Source organism: Delphinapterus leucas, chromosome 1 (genome assembly GCF_059928025.1).
Source record: "Delphinapterus leucas isolate spDelLeu-1000000601 "Yukka" chromosome 1, BTC_Dleu_Yukka2, whole genome shotgun sequence".
NCBI lineage: Eukaryota > Metazoa > Chordata > Mammalia > Artiodactyla > Monodontidae > Delphinapterus > Delphinapterus leucas.
This window is the reverse complement of record NC_143129.1, coordinates 24215008-24231718: the sequence shown is the minus strand read 5'-3', so window position 1 is coordinate 24231718 and position 16711 is coordinate 24215008. Positions and strand designations below refer to the sequence as shown.

Here is a 16711-nt window from a genome sequence, read left to right as displayed (position 1 = left end):
TGTTTCAGACATCATTGTAACAAATTTTAACTTTGAAACAGCATAATAAATTTTATTTCTAGAACTAAACCATTCATCTTCACATGGTCCAAGTACAAAGAAAAAAATTTCAGTGTTATCTTTGGATAAACATTATAACTATTACCTTTTCTTTTTTTTCTAAATTTATTTTTTATTGAAGTATAGTTGATTTACAGTGTTGTATTAATTACCGCTGTACAGCAGAGTAATTCAGTTGCACATATATATATATACATTTTCATATTCTTTTCCATTATGGTTTATCACAGGCAGCTTTTCTTTATAGTGTACTTGAATTAGATATATTGTAGAATACAAATAGTACAGCAGGTACAGTTAGAGGATTATAACAAATGTTTGTGTTTTTTTTAAACCATGAAGTAATAGAATTACTAGGAGAACTTTCAGTCTCTGAATTTTTGTTCGCGTTTCTTTTTTTTGTCTTTGCTGTTTTTTTATTGCATCTCTTTAACTTTGTGATCAGACCTCACTCCTGAACTCCAGACTTGTGAATCTAATTAATGCCTTTTAGACATCTCTGAATAGATAACTTTCAAGGACCTCAGACTTCAAAATTCAAGATCCTAGTTACCATCTCTCCTCAGTTCTTCTCCTTCATCCCCCATTCTAATCAGTAAACCTTGTTGTTTGTACTGCTTGCCTAGTTCATCTCTGTGCTTCTACTGCTCTGCCTTTGTTTCAGGCCCTTAGCATTTCTTCCTTGATTGCCAAAACAGTTTCTAAAGTAGTCTCTTCCTTCCAGTTTTGCACTTTTCTGATCCACTTTTCATATGGCCCCCGGTCTAAAAATTTCAGAGTAACAATTTTATCACATTATCCCCCCCCTGCTTAATAATTCTTGTTAGCTTCAGAGGAAAATCTAAACTTCTTAGCTTGGCGTGCAAGAGTTTCCATGTAATGGCCTCTCGACCCACATGAGCCATCTGTGTTGTAGCTGACCTCTTCCTCCCTTCTGTTCAAGATACTGCATTGCTTGGGGCTTTCCAAAGTCATCAGCTACCTTTGAACTTCTTGCTTTTTCCTGGAATGGCCGTGCTTCTTTTTCTTCATCTGGGTAACCTTTCAAATGTTACTTCTTCCAGAGTTTTCTTGTATTCCTTTAATCTGGATAGGCACCCAACCTATGTGTCCCCATTGCAGCGAGCACTTTCCTCTTTAGAATATTTATCACATGCTGTTGTATCTATCTTTCTGTCTGTCTGTCTATCTATCTAGTTTCCACCACGGGAAATTCACTAAGGGCAGATACTTTTTTCATGTTCATCTTAGTATCACGTTGCCGTTAGTCAAATAAGACCATGTGTGTAAACAGCGTGCACAGTGCCCAGTACTTATTAAGCCCTTGTTAAATATTTAGTGATGGTGGTGGTGGTGGTGGTGGTAGTGGTAGTGGTAGTGATGGTACCAACTAGAGTCATGCTCAGAAGAGAGTAGGCTCTCAGTTTATTCTGAAAGATTGTTGAACGTTTCGACAAATGGTGCTGTATCAGCAACCACGTGCAAGAGTGAACGAACCCCTACCTCATACCATGTATAAAAATTAACTCAAATATGGATCAAAGACCTGAATGTAAGAGCTAAACTATAAAACTCTTAAAGGAAAACATAAGTTTAAGTCTTTGTAATCTTAGCAGTGCTTTCTTAAATATAACACCTAAAGCATAAGCAACCAAAGAAAATATACATAAATTGGACTATATCAAAAATTTTTGTGCTTCAGAGGACACCATCAGGAAAGTGAAAAGACAGTCCACAGAATGAGAGAAAAATATTTGCACATGTATCTGATAAAGGACTTGTATGCAGAATAAATAAAGAATCCTTACAACTTGATAATAAAAAGACAGTTAAAAACGGACAAAGACATTCTCCAAAGCGGATATACACGTGGTCAATAAGCACATGAATAGATGCTCAATATTATTAGTTATTAGGAAAATGCAAATCAAGACCACAGTGAGATATAATTCCATATCCCCTTGGATGGCTGTAATCAAGAAGGCAGGCAGTAACAAGTGTTGAGGATGTGGAGAAATTGGAACCCTCATACATTGCTAATAGGATTGTAAAATGATGTAGTTACTTTGGAAAACAAAGTGGCAGTTCCTCAAAAAGTTAAACATGGTGTTATCATTTGACCTAGCATTTCCACTTTTATATATATACCCAAGAAAAGTAATAACATATGTTCACACAAAAATTTGTACATGAATGTACAGCAGCATCATTCGTAATAGACAAAAGGTACGAACAGCCCAAATGTCCCAACAGCTGATGAATGGATAAACAAAATGTGGTGTATCCATACAAGGGAATATTGTTCAGCCATAAAAAAAAGTGAAGCGCTGATTCGTGCTATAACATGCGTGAACCTTGTAAGCATTATGCTAAGTGAAGTAAGCTAGTCGCAACAGACCACGTATTGTATGATTTCATTTATATGACATGTCCAGAATAGACAGATTCCTACAAACAAAGTTAGATTAGTGGTTGCTAGGGACCAGAGGCATGGGAGACTGGCAAGTGATAGATAAAGGGTACAAAGATTCTTTTTAGGGTGGTGAGAATGTTTTAAAATTAGATAGTGGTGATGGTTGCACAATTTTATGTAACCAGGGAATAGTGTACTTTCAAAGGGTGGATTTTTTGGTATGTGAATTATATTTCAATAAGGCCGTATTCAGAAATACTGAAGAGATGTATAGCATTCTATTGTTATTAAATTCTCTCACTTATTTTTACTCTGTGGCCTTTGCCACAAAATTCAAAAAAATATTTTGCTTATGAGTAGTCTCAAGGGCAGTGGATTTTGCTAATGACTGTACCCTTTAGAATTGAGAAATTCTTACAAAATAAATGTTTTACAGAAATTCTTCTGCTCATAAGCAGATTAGGTGTGGTATGTAGATGCATTTCTTTTAAGTCAAGAGTGAGACCATGAACATCCACTAATGCCATTTCTGGTGGCCAGAGTAGATGTAACTTTGTCCTGGACTTAGCATTTTCATAGCCACGAAAGTTCATAAATTGAAAGTTTATATGACATGTCAATTTTTATATATTGTTTTTAAACTACTCTGAAGAGACTCTGATTTGAATAAGAGAATGGACTATTTACTTATACCTTGAAAAGTATTAACAGTGCCATTGAATTAATCTGGGAATTCAGTTTTAATTGCTGTTCAGATAATTTTGTTGAAACAAACTTTTTTGTCCCTGCATTTTCTTTTTAGTCCATATAGTTGCATAGAAGCTCCATGCATTCTGATATACATTCCTGATGGGCATACGAAGGAAATGCCAACATCTGGGTCAAAGGAAAAGGCCAAAGTAGAAACAACAAAGAATGAGGTAAATAATTTACTTTTATGGATATGTCTCTAATCAGTGATCTTTCTGTCCTAGGGTTTAGAGTCTGTTTGTTTACAAAGATTGTCTTCCTCACTGTTGAGATCGAAGAAGACAATAACTCTAACTTTTGCGATTTTTGTTGTTGTTGTTCTTTCTTGTAAGGTTTTAAAACACCCTGCAAAACAAGATTTTCAAAAGTTAATTTTTTTTATGTGAAAGAGTAAGAAAGACTAGATTAAAATAATCTTTTAGAAAAGGCTTTTTTTAATTCTAATAGAGCTGTAGTAGATCCTTGCCCAAGAAAACAAGTCGTTACGACAGTGTTAGGACAGTGACCTGGTTTTCTGGCTCCCTGTCTGCACTTTATCAAACTCCAGTGCATCTTGGAGAAGAGCTCCCAGCAGTCATTGAGGGTTAGAAAAGAGAAAAAGGGCAAATGAGAAACTTTGCCTCTTTCTGGTTTTTTTTCATCTTGGGGGTAATGCTTAATCTCTGTCTTTAAGAATGAGTTAGGAATCTTCCTGGCAGTCCGGGTCTGGAGGACATTCCAGATAGAGACACAGCTTCTGTCCTCATTTTACAGGATGTGGATTTGAGAGGCCGTGACATGTCTAGAGAATTAGGGGGTTTATTGTGCAGGCCAGAGGTCCTCAAACTTCCTCATTTCATAGCACCCTTAGTTTCCCAGTAATTTTTTTCATGACACCTCTAGGCTGAATGAAATTCCTAACTGTTCTCTTTATTAAGTAGTTAAGTTCAAGCAACTAGATAAATATTTATATCCCAGTAACTTAGTAGCCATTTGAAAAAAATAATATGCATAAATTGAAGGAAAAGAAACTTAAATTTCATTTATAAAAGATTTTGTTCTTAAATGTTAGATATTTAAATTACATTCTTATTTTTATTTCATTCTTAAAATGACATATCAATTGAAAGAAAAAAATAATACTTTTATTTCTTTCTTGAACCTTGGACTCATATTGGACACTACCATGCTTATTTTCTGTTTCCACAATGATTTTCCTGTGGTATTTGATTTTTAACAAAACAGCTGTGAAAAATCCAGCTTTGCAAAGATATGGCATCATTGAAAGGAATGTAGCACAAACTAATGTTGAAACCCAGCCACCTTGAACTTGTAGTATGCAGTGTTTGACAGATGTTGGATATATTACTGTTTACCTTAGATATTTAAAACATCCCGTGGTGTCCCTAGGAATTTCCAGTGGCTCCCTGGAACACCTTGCTGCATACTTTGGGGTCCATAGGTGTTGGCAGTTGGGTAGTCATTGAAGATTTGGTAGCAGTGAAGAAGACAGTTTAGAGGGTGGATTGGATGTAGGATTAGAAGGTGTGATAAGTGGTCAGGAAGCCAGAGCATGAGGGCATGGAGGAAATAAAGTAGGACATGAATTCAGGTAGTAAAATAGGAAGACAGTAACTTCTAGTTTTGTTTTGGTTGACTAGGTAAGTGAGTGGTAAATAACCTGAGCTAGGGAAGACCGAAGCACAGTTTATTAGGAGATACAAGTTTGGAGCTGTTAAGAGCGGGAATGTCATGACTTGAGCTTTTAATTTACACAAACTAAAAGCTATGTAGTCTTAGCCAAAAGAAAATTAAAGGAAGAGAAGTAAGAATTTAAGTAGGGCAGTATCCCTGTGCTATTTATATACCAGCAGTTCTCAAACTTTTTGGTTTCGCACTTAGAAATGATTGAGGACCTTCGTTTACATGGATTATATTTATCAGTGTTTGCCATTAAAATTGAGAAGTATTAAAAGAATTTATTAACTCATTTAAAAAATAACAATAATAAAAACTGTATGTTTATATAAATAACTTTTTTTTTAGAAAAGTAACTGTTTTCTAAAAGAAAACTTTTAGTTAGAGTGGTATGGTTTTGCATTTTTGCAAATCTTTTTAATTTGCCTTAGCCTCCATAAAACTGCACTGTGTACTCATGAGAGAGTGAGAGCAAAAACTACAAATTACATCTTATTATCATGAAAATAGCTGTGACCTTGCAGACCTCCTTTGAAAAGGTCTCAGAAACCCTCTGGGGTTTGTAGGCCACACCTTGAGAACTGCTAGTATATATACTAGAATAGCACGAGATGGGAAATTTGGCTACTGTTCCCTCATTGGTCCCAATTTACACCTGTGCCTCTCATCTTTTACATTTCCTGTAAAGTTATTAGCATTATGCTATGAGTTAATGTATGTGTTCTTTATTTTCGGTCTTCATTGCTGCACATGGGCTTTCTCTAGTTGTGGCGAGCAGGGGCTGCTCTTTGTTGTGGTGTGTGGGCTTCTCATTGTGGTGGCTTCTCTTGTTGCGGAGCATGGGCTCTAGGCATGCGAGCTTCAGTAGTTGTGGCATGCGGGCTCAGTAGTTGTGGCTCGCAGCACCTAGAGCGCAGGCTCAGTAGTTGTGGCCCACGGGCTTTAGTTGCTCTGCATGTGGGATCTTCCTGCACCAGGGCTTGAACCCGTGTCCTCTGCATTGGCAGGCAGATTCTTAACCACTGTGCCACCAGGGAAGCCCCAGTGCGTGTGTTCTGAAAAACTTTATGTTCTACAAGATGACATACTAATCAGGAAAAATAGGATTGGGGCAAACCACTGAAAACTACATCTTTTATGGTTTCATTCATATTGTGGCTGGGTAGCAGTCATTGAAGGCTCAGCGAGGCCGGACATCCCAAATGGCTCACCCACATGGGTGGCAGTCGATGCTGGCTGTTGGCTAGGAGCTCAGTGGAGGTGTTGACAGAGAGCTGCAGCATGAGTGTCAGGGTAGTGAGACTTCGTATATGACAGATCAGGGCTCCAAAAGTGAGTGTCCAGTAGACAGGTTCGAAGCATCACTGTATGGTTTATGATTTAACCTCGGAAACCTCACATAGAGTCCCTTCTGCCATGTTGTATTGGTTGAGCAGTCATAACCTTGCCCAGATTCAAGGGAGAGGATGTAGAGGCTTCTTGGTGGGAGGAGTATCCAAAAGGTTTTGGAAAAGCGTTGAAACCTGCGCAGATCCTAATAGAAGTTAAAATACAGTTGACGGGCATTTGTACCCAACATTGCAGTCAACCATCATTGCAGCCTTAAACCTTAGGGGTATTGCTCTCTCTTTTGATATATGGATCTTTGACGGTATTTGCCTCCAGTAGATACCGGTGTTATCAAAATTAAAGTCTGGGGCTTCCCTGGTGGCGCAGTGGTTAACAATCCACCTGCCAATGCAAGGGACATGGGTTCGAGCCCTGGCCCGGGAAGATCTCACATGCCGTGGAGCAACTAATCCCGTGCAGCACAAGTACTGAGCCTGAGCTCTAGAGCCTGCAAGCCACAACTACTGAGCGCACGTGCCACAACTGCTGCAGCCTGCGTGCCTAGAGCCCGTGCTCTGCAACTAGAGAAGCCACGACAGTGGGAAGCCCGCGCACCTCAAGAAAGAGTAGCCCCCGCTCACTACAACTAGAGAAAGCCCGCGCACAGTAATGAAGACCCAACACAGCCAAAAATAAATAAGTAACTAAATTAATTAATTTAAAAAAAATTAAAGCCTGATCCAGGGAGTACCCTGCTTCAACACTTTTTTTTTTTTTTTGAGCAGAAGAGGATATATATCTTTGAAGCTTCTTCATCCATGCTTACACCGTCATTAGATGGTTTAATGTTATAGAAAACATTTTTTTTAAAGTACCACCTGCCCTAAAGGAATGCACTTATACAGACTTTCTCATTCTCCTGTAAGATTGTCATGTATTTCTAAAGCTTTCTCTTTAATTGTGAGTAAGCTTTTTCCTTTATGCTCCTTTGATATAAAACATTAACACACTGGGAGAAATCACGTACAAGGTGATGTGATTTTTCAGCATTATATTGATATTGCTCCCCTGTTTACCAACCATGAATGAGTCAGTTCATCTTACCAAAAATAAGTGTAGCAGAACAGACTGTATATAGTTTTTTTTTTTTTGCGGCACGCGGGCCTCCCACCGCTGCGGCCCCTCCCGCTGCGGAGCACAGGCCCCGGACGCGCAGGCTCAGAAGCCATGACTCACGGGCCCAGCCGCTCCACGGCACGCGGGATCCTCCCGGACCGGGGCATGAACCCGCGCCCCCTGCATCGGCAGGCAGACTCCCAACCACCGCGCCAACAGGGAAGCCCTGTATATAGTTTTGATACAATGGCTTCCTTTATTGTAGTCTTCCCTTATTATATAATATTATGCACTTATATATGCATATTAATGTTTATGATTGTATTATATATATATCTCACTAAAAAATACTATAAATTATGAGTGATTTAAGGAATTTTGGGGGACTAATTTTTTAGTGTATGTGGTTTTTGACTTACATGGTGATTTTAGAACCTAATCTTCATGTAAAATGCAACTTTGATACAGCTTGAGGTGCCTCTTAGCTATCCAGGTAAAGATGTCTAGAAGACCATTCAGAATACTGGGTCTGGTATCAGGACAGAGTTCTGGAGTAGAGCCAAACATTTTGGAGTTTAATACGTATGGCTCAATGAATATGTATGAGATTATTCTGAAAGATTAAGTAGAAGACCATTAAAGAAAAAAGTCACAGGGAAGGTATGGTGTAGCAGGGTTTTAAAGTTGGAAGGGTTTCAGTAGGAGGAGAACATTCTAAGCAGAAGAAGAGCATGTCATTGAGAATAAATATAGTTATTCACTATCCAGAAATCAGTTTAGGGAACATATCTCTGGATTTGTTGCACAGGCTTATATACAACCATATGCCTATAAATATATAATTTTACACAAATGGAATTGTTTCACAGCATTACTATAAAATTGTTTCACAGTATTTCATGGAGCTCTTGCCTTGTCAACAATCTAGATATATCTCATCTTTTAAAAAATTAGTAATAATACCTAACTCATTGATATTTACATTTTCTCAGCCTTTGTAACTAAGAGCTTTACATAGATTTATTACCTTTTATTTCCCATCAACCTGATGGGTTCAATGCAATTATTATCCCTCCCTTATGTTTAAAAAGCAGAACTGGCTTAAGTAACTAATTCAAGGTTGCACAGCTAGTGTGTGGTAGAGCAGTGATTTGTTCTCAGATCTGGTGGGTGTGTCATAATTTCTTTAAATAGTCCTCTAATGGTAATGATTTAGGTTCAGTTTTTTGCTGTAATAAAAATGCTCCAGTGAATATCTGTGTACCTCTACCTTTGTTTACTTCTGTTTTTTCTCATTAGGATAAATTTTTAGGAATGAGATTATTCATTTAAACTTAAGGAGTAAAATTTTTAAATTTTGTTTTTAACTTAAAACATTAGAAAACAGTTTGATATAATTTTGTGGAAAGATTGTTAACGTGAATTAATTTTACTTTTGGTTTTCTGCCTCTGTAGGAAGCTACTCCTCTTAAGACAATGTCAGCTCCTTTGAATAATACTTGTGCTACGTCTGAGGATTCCTTGGTCCTTTACAACAGAGTGGCTGTTCAAGGGGATGTGGTTCGTGAATTAAAAGCCAAGAAAGCAGCAAAGGAAGATATAGATGCAGCTGTAAAACAGCTTTTGGCTTTGAAGGCTGAATATAAGGAGAAAACTGGCCAGGAATATAAACTTGGAAATCCTCCTGCTGCGATAGTACAGAATGTTTCTTCTACATCGTCATCAGATATTCTGGAAAGTAAATCTCTGTATGATGAAGTTGCTGCACAAGGGGAGGTGGTTCGTAAACTGAAAGCTGAAAAAGCCCCTAAGGTCAGTATCCTGGAACGAGTTTAGACACATTGTAAGTAAGCTTTGAGGTCAAACGACCTAGGCTAGTCTCATCTTATGAGACGTGTTGTCTATAGACTGTCCGATTGAGTATTTTGACGTAACAGTCAACATTTATTGATACGTGCTATCTGCCAAGCTCTGGAAATATTAGTGCGAGGCAGCTTACCATCTAGTGGGGGCGTGGGGCTGAGCAAGAGCCATGCACAGACTGTAATCCTGTGGGATATGTATAAATGGCTCTCAGAAGTGTCTGTGTCTGTAAGTGGCAGGCAAGGGGGAACAGTTATAAAGGATATTTAAAGTAGTCCTGAAGTAGAAAAAGCCCTTTAAGGTGAATGACTTTCAGAGGAGGTACTCTTAAGTGTAGATCTGTGGTTCTCAAGCTTTACTGTGCATCAGAATTACCGGAGAGCTGGCTAAAACACAGGCTGCTGGGCCCTACCTCTTGAGTGTCTGCTTCAGTAAGTCCAGAGCATGCAGAGAGTATGCATTTGTAAAGAGTTGTTCAGGCAGTGCTGATGCCGCTAGCCTGGGACTGGGTGTAGAAGATGCACCAGCAAAAGGTCAAGGGGTATTCAGGGAATAATGAGTTGTCAAGAGGTTTCTGACCAGTGACTATTTCAGGTTTTTTGTAGGGGAGCCCTCAAGTGATACCACATTTTGACTGAAGTATAAATTTCATTCTCGTTTTAACGATATCTTTAGGCAAAACATTTAGCCAAGTGGGTGGTAGCACTGAGTGTGGAACAGGATTGCTTGTTCTAAATAAGAGGCAAAAGGAATGGCATCTGGGATAGAGAAGAATCAAGTTTAATAATCAAGACATGTGGTTCTACTCAAATAGTAGCATAGTTCTAAAACATGATCAAACTAGTAGTGCTGTAACTGGATAAGCTACCAAAAACTGTAGAATCTGGGCTGTGGCATGAACACAGAGAGGTGTGATGAACCACTGGGCTTGACTTATGTGACTGGAGGAGATCTGTTCTAAAATGTTCCTGGGGATCTGTGGTCTGGTCAACATCCTGGGCTTTGGTTGGAGAGTGATTAAGTAACTTGAGGTTGTAAATTCCTCACCTCATTAACAAGTTTTTCTGCATCTGACCCTGTCCCCTAAGATACTTTCATTCATGGACATTTGACCTCTGCTGAGGAGAGCAAACGCTTTGGGGAGATCTTGGGTTTTGCTCCAGAAGTTATTATTTTTCTGTCCTTCATTGTGAAGTGTGAGAAATCTCTTCTCCTTTCTCTTTAATGAGCCTGTTGAAGTCCTGCATAGCTGTGATGCTCTAAAACAGCTTTGCTTCAAGGAATAAAGGCTGGTAGGTGTATGGGTTCGGCATATAAACCCTTGATATTTCCTATCCTGTGGTGAGGTTAGGAGCATTTTGTACTCTCTGTATATGTCATACACTAACTATGGACCCTTTTCTAGATATAATTTGAGGGGAAGGGCTTTGCTCTTTAAATTCCTTCATTCTGAGTAGAGCATGTGATATTCTGTGCTGATTCTTGGTCAGCTACTTATGTGTGGGGTAGTAACAACGGCAACCATTATACTCAGAGCAACAGCTAACTCTTATTTCCCATCCTGTTGGGTTAATGGATTACATTCATAAAATAGCACTGCTGAAGTTATGAAAATCAGCCTGTGGGTAAAAAACTCTAAATTTCTTTGGAAATTGGGCAGGTACTTTCACTAGGTGCTTTTTGATAATGATAAATGTGGTACTGAAATGAATCTGACTTCAGTGTAGTTTAACCTACATTTATTGAAAGCCTACAATGTATACCATATCTGTGTTTCAAAATATTACTTATATATATATATATTTTTTTCTTTCTCTAAATGCTAACAGTAGTAAATTGCTCTTTTTTCCTAGAGAACCAACACAGTTATTCTGAATGGAAGTGTTATGTAGACTATATCTGACACTGTTCACTATACATTACTATTTTTGCATTTAATCCTCACAACACCACATACAATAATATTCAAATAATACTCCTTTTTTTATTTGTTGGTTTTAGTAGCCAATGAGAAACTACTTTCTGAAGTGAATATGAATGTAAAAGTAACTTCCTGAAGTTTGCAAAGCGTGGATTCCAATTTTGACTCATTCCCAAGTTATTTCCAGTTAGAGACATTCTAAGCACCAGAGAGTCATGGTTTTACTAGTTTGTTATTTATTAAGCAAGTCTGTGCTTGTTTTAACATTCGTAATTTCTCTAAGCCGCTTTATCATTCCATTTCCTACGTCATGTTACTACCACTAAAGTAAGGAAAGTGGTCGGCTGAGGTTTTATAGTTATAGGTTTCAACGAGACTTTTCTTCCTCTGTTCGTTCCCCCCCACCCCCTTTTCTTTTTCAGGATCAGATCGGTGATTCCGTGCACGAACTTTTAAGCATGAAGGCAGAATATAAGCATAATGTGGGCAAAGAATAAAAACCTTCAAGTTCACCCTCAGTGCCCCTTCAAGTCCACCTTCTGCTCCCCTTTCCTTTTCCTCCTGCCCAGTAGATTGTTGCATTAAAGTGGGGATCAAGCAAAGTGTGAGGTGGAAATCCAAGAACACACCAAATATTTAATAACTCTTACCGCTGAGTTACTTTAATAGTTAAGGCCACTTTTCACATTTTAAGTATTAACTTTGAAAGTTTTAAAGTTACAGTTCCAAAAAATAAAGCTTTGATTTTGAACAGATTCCTCTGATTTGAAATTTGAGTGTTGTTGTTTTTTTTTTTGTGAGTGAAGTGTTTTGAACATGAATTTATAGTATTTCTTGAAATGGGAGTCAGAAAATGGTAAATCAAAGGTTTTATGGAATACTATGACACTTCAGACTCCAGGACAGGGCTTGGCAAACTGTGGCCTGCACCTGTGTTCTGTAAGTAAAATGTTACTGGAACACAACCACACTTACTAGTTTACATATTGTCCATGGCCGTTTTAGCCCTGTAATTCCAGAGCTGAGTAGTTGCAACAGACTTGCAAAGCCTAATATATTTACTGTCTGGCCTGGGCCCTTTATTATTGAAAAGTCTTTCCCTTAGTGGAAAGACTTTTCAGAACCTTTATAGTTAAGGATTTTAAAAATTGAAGTAATGAATGGCAGCAAAATCAGATGATGACTACGTTGAATCAAAATAATAATCCACGATTGTTTCGTCTTGTCAAACCTCGTCTGTGTCGAGGGGGTGCTGGTCACCTTTTACTTCTGCGCCTGCAGCATTTTAATTCACAGCACCTTGCATTTCATGCCCCCAGTAATTCATCTTAAATGTTTCACCAACCTTTACTCTTTTGTATTTTACACCAATGTGTTTGGTTTTAAAACCCAAATCACAGTTTATCAAGAAAGGAAACACATTGTTATATCCCTTTGTCCATTAAACAGGCTGTTCTGGAAAACCACTACTCCTCACACCCACCCCAAATAGCCTTAAGAATTCTCAGGCCAAAAAATAAATGTCGTAGGCGGAGAAAATGAGAAGAAACAAACCCGTCTTTCCCTTGATGGTTTTGAGCTTCTTGTTTGGAATTTGTGTTAGTGGGTTTCTGCTATATTTGTATGTGGTACTTAATGCAAACTTAAATTTGCTCTAAGCAAGTATAAATCCAACCATCTTGTGAAAGAAGACATTTCACAAGACTTATTTCAGCTGAAGGATCTTCTAGGAAAATCAGAGGAGTTTGTATTGATTTATTTGTGTCAGAAAAGTAGCAGATGCATTGTGATGTAGGTAAGTGAACCAGGTGAGAAATGGCAAAACAGGTGTTCTAATCCAGGTTGACTGAGGAGTCTGGGCCCTTTCCTGTGCTGTATTGGTTCCTGGGATCCAGGTTCACTAATAGGCTGTTTCTTACAGGCTTAAGATAAACATAGATTTCTGATCCATTGATTTAGAGAAAAAATGCATTTCTTTGAAAACCTTCAAACTTTAAGTTTGCTAAATCTCCAAGCAGACTTTTTTTTTTTTTCTTTTGCGGTACACGGGCCTCTAACTGTCGTGGCCTCTCCCGCTGCAGAGCACAGGCTCCGGACGCGCAGGCTCAGCAGCCATGGCTCACGGGCCCAGCCGCTCCGCGGTGTGTGGGATCTTCCCGGACCAGAGCACAAACCCGCATCCTCTGCATCGGCAGGCGGACTCTCAACCACTGCGCCACCAGGGAAGCCCCCAAGCAGACTTTTTAATATGATACAAGCTTCACACTCCCTCTCCCACATTTGAAAGACTCCCTCTTCTGATTACCATTCACCACCAACCTCTGCCCCCGCCACCCGCCCCCCCAGCGAAGTGAGAATCTTTGCTCTGGGGAGTCGTCATTAATGTGTGGAGGTGTAATTCCCTCAGCTGTGTTAGTGAGGAGCAAAGGTGGGTGACTGTGAATAGAGTTGGGAAAAAAATACAGTTTGAAAGAAGTATTTTTTAAAGCTTTTTTCACTGATCGTTGAGGTGCTGAGGCCATTTTGAAAGGTTCTGTTCTTACTATTTTGAATTGGTTAAGTTCTAGGTTTTTCTTTTTATTAAAGTTGCCGCCTTTCCCCATGGGGAAGTGTTTCCATCTAGTGGCTGCCGCAAAAACAGTTTGTGTACTTTTCATGCATTCCAACCAGGTGTGTTCTTGTCCATTTTCTACGTTTTCAGTCATGTTTTAAATCATTCTTTCAACGTCATTTTTACTTCCTCAAATTCCCATCTTAAACCTTTACTGAAGTCTTTTTGTAGGCTGTTTCCATTCTCATTCATCCGCATCAACAATTATTTATTGAAAACTTTTTTCTTGTCTGTGTTGGCACATGTTAGGTGAGTTTAAAACAGCCTTTGTCCATTAAAGACTTAAGATCTATTAACAAGTGCTTTTTAACATTCTGCTGTTGTGTAATCTTGTACTACTGAGTAGTACTATCCAATTTCTCTTTGTAAATGTCTTTTGATCCAGAAAACTAGAATATTAAAAGAAATTATTTTTTTCTCATTCTATGAGACGTATTCAAGTGAGAATCAAAGACCTCTTTTGAAAAAGCAGTGTTCATGGCATGTTAGTTAGTAGGATTAAAATGAACGTTGAAATTTAGATCATTGTCTCATACCTTCTATAATGCGATGCATACTATTGTGTTCAAGATGAAAGACTAGAATAAACCGTAGATTAAAATTCTCGCTCTACCACTTACTGTATAACTTTGGGTAAGGTACTTAATCTTTCTAAGCTTTTCTTCTTTCTTCTATAAAATGGATCAGGGTTGTTTTGAGAATTGAATAAGATGGTCCATGTAAAGCACTTAGCATAGTATCTGGCACAGAGTAAATAGGCCATAAAATGATAGTAATTACGTTTTATATTGATAATCCTACTTCTTTCAAGAATCTTTAGGTACCTTCTAAATCATCAGATAAGACTGCATAGCAAGTAGTATGATTTCACTGTTTCGAAAAATAGCCTGAATAATTTAGTTAACTAATAATAATTTAGTTGGAGAGGATATAGACATATATAATTTTACTCCACTTTTAGGATATTTCATTCAGTAATGAAGTGGTTTGTCCATATTAATTTTCTCCTTATAATATTTCAAATTGTAATCTTGCCACACAAGGGTTTTTCCTTTGTGAAATGTGTGCCATCTGACTTCAAACTCTAGTCAATACCTGCTTATAGTATAAAATGGAACTTCTTTTAAATAGACCTCTTTTTGTAGAAATGGTTACAGGAAAGTCGCTTAACTCTTTTATGCCATTTTCTTTCTTTTAGCTGATGGAAGTTTCTTGATTCTTGTGTGTCTGATTAACTATGTTCTTTTTCTTAGGACTTTGTTGTGGAAACATTCAGTTCTAAAGACAGAATATAAACAAGAGACAGGTCAGGAGTACAAATCAGACAACCTACTCATTTCTCTTTGCAATTTCTCCTCTTACCTTTACTTCCTCTGTGATGCCTAGTGTGGTAGACGCTAACAGGCAGCAAAGCTGTATCATAAAGCATTAGACAAGGAAATGTCAGTTGCTGTTTTGTACATGCAAATTCTTTGAAGGTATACCGGTTCTTCCTGTGTTCCTTTGACCCCCATTTTAGTATTCTTTCTGCTTGTATTGGGTTCCTCTTAGCTATTTGGAGCACTGTTAGAACGTAGCCATAAAACTTCGATAAGGTAATTGGGAGGCACTTTTTCTCTGTTTTGATTGATGCCTTGACTTTCCAGTGGTATAGTATATAGTATATAGTGTAGTTTGTGGTTAGATGGTATCACCATTCAGGTAAGGTGTCCAGCGTGGGCCCTTTGCCTGTCCTTCTCTGCTGAAGTCACAAGTGTCTCAGTTGGGCTGAGTATTTCGTTTTTTTTCATCATAATTCTGTTGAAGTATCAGAGGCTGATATATATAGGTGAATGTCTAATTAAAACCTCAACATACCTTCTCATTTCACTGTAAATTTTTAAGAATGATGTAGCTATTCTTTAGTTGAGTCCATACTGTGGGGTTTTTTTCCAGTGCTGTATTTAGTGTCTGTTTAATAGGCTGAAGAGAATAAGGATTCATACAGGCAAATTCTGATTTTGTAAATTCTGGCTCCACTGTTTACCGTCGCAGGGCTTGGAAACGGACAGTTTGCTGGGATGTTCTATAATTTGTTTACATATGTAAAGTGTAACGTCACAGTATTAGATGTGTATGTGCATTTATGTTTACTTTTATGATTTGTATATAGATTTATATTTATATTTTGAACTTTTCTTTAGCTTTCATCTGCTATTTTAGGCTGATGATTTAGCTCCTTTGTGCTTGGGTTTCTCCATGATGCTTATTTACAGGGATATTTTGGTGGTAGTTAATGATTTTTAATAATCACTGAAATTTTCAGAAATTTTAGAAAGCGTTAAATACTTTTTTTTTTCTCTTTTATCTCAGGCTAAAGTAAATGAAGCTGTAGAATGCTTACTGTCCCTGAAAGCTCAGTATAAAGAAAAAACTGGGAAGGAGTACATTCCTGGTCAGCCCCCATCATCACAAAGTTCAGATTCAAGTCCATCCAGAAGCTCTGAGCCTCGTGGTCCAGAAACACCAGAAGCCAAATCACTTTTTGACAAAGTAGCAACTCAGGGAGAAGTAGTTCGAAAACTTAAAGCTGAAAAAGCTTCTAAGGTTAGTGTGGTATTAGGTTTGTGTGTTTTTGTTTCTTACACTACAGGCCGTTTTCTTTTCCTGGAACCCTTTGTGTCCCGTCAGATCTGGCTAACTTCTACTCACGATGTCGGTTCTCAGCTCTTTCATCTTGCCTTTTAGAGAAGCGTTCGTTGATCCTAACCCCCATCCTCCATCCCAGCTAGAGTGGCCTGGTCATTCTCATATGACACTGCCTTTCTCTGACATAACAGTTAAATCGTTTAACAGCTAGTTTAATTGTTGTCTGTTTCTCTCTCGTCTGTAAGATCCTTGAGAATAGGGACCTAGACCATATCAGTGCCTGGCATATTGTAGGCCCTTGATGCGTACTCTTTGTTTGACTCATTCTCCTAAAGCTCTGTCA

General features: G+C 38.2%; 1 protein-coding gene across 5 annotated transcripts in view; it reads left to right on the top strand.

The window, feature by feature from the left end:
- Positions 1–16711, top strand: part of EPRS1 (glutamyl-prolyl-tRNA synthetase 1) — a 68307-nt gene that overhangs the window by 30931 nt on the left and 20665 nt on the right. For all 5 annotated transcript variants that reach the window (XM_089906939.1, XM_089906929.1, XM_022579247.3 and 2 more), the window contains 3 exons: positions 3276–3393; positions 8801–9157; positions 16093–16326. In XM_089906939.1, coding sequence (XP_089763065.1) covers positions 3276–3393; positions 8801–9157; positions 16093–16326 — 709 coding nt within the window. The remainder of the gene's footprint in view (positions 1–3275; positions 3394–8800; positions 9158–16092; positions 16327–16711) is intronic.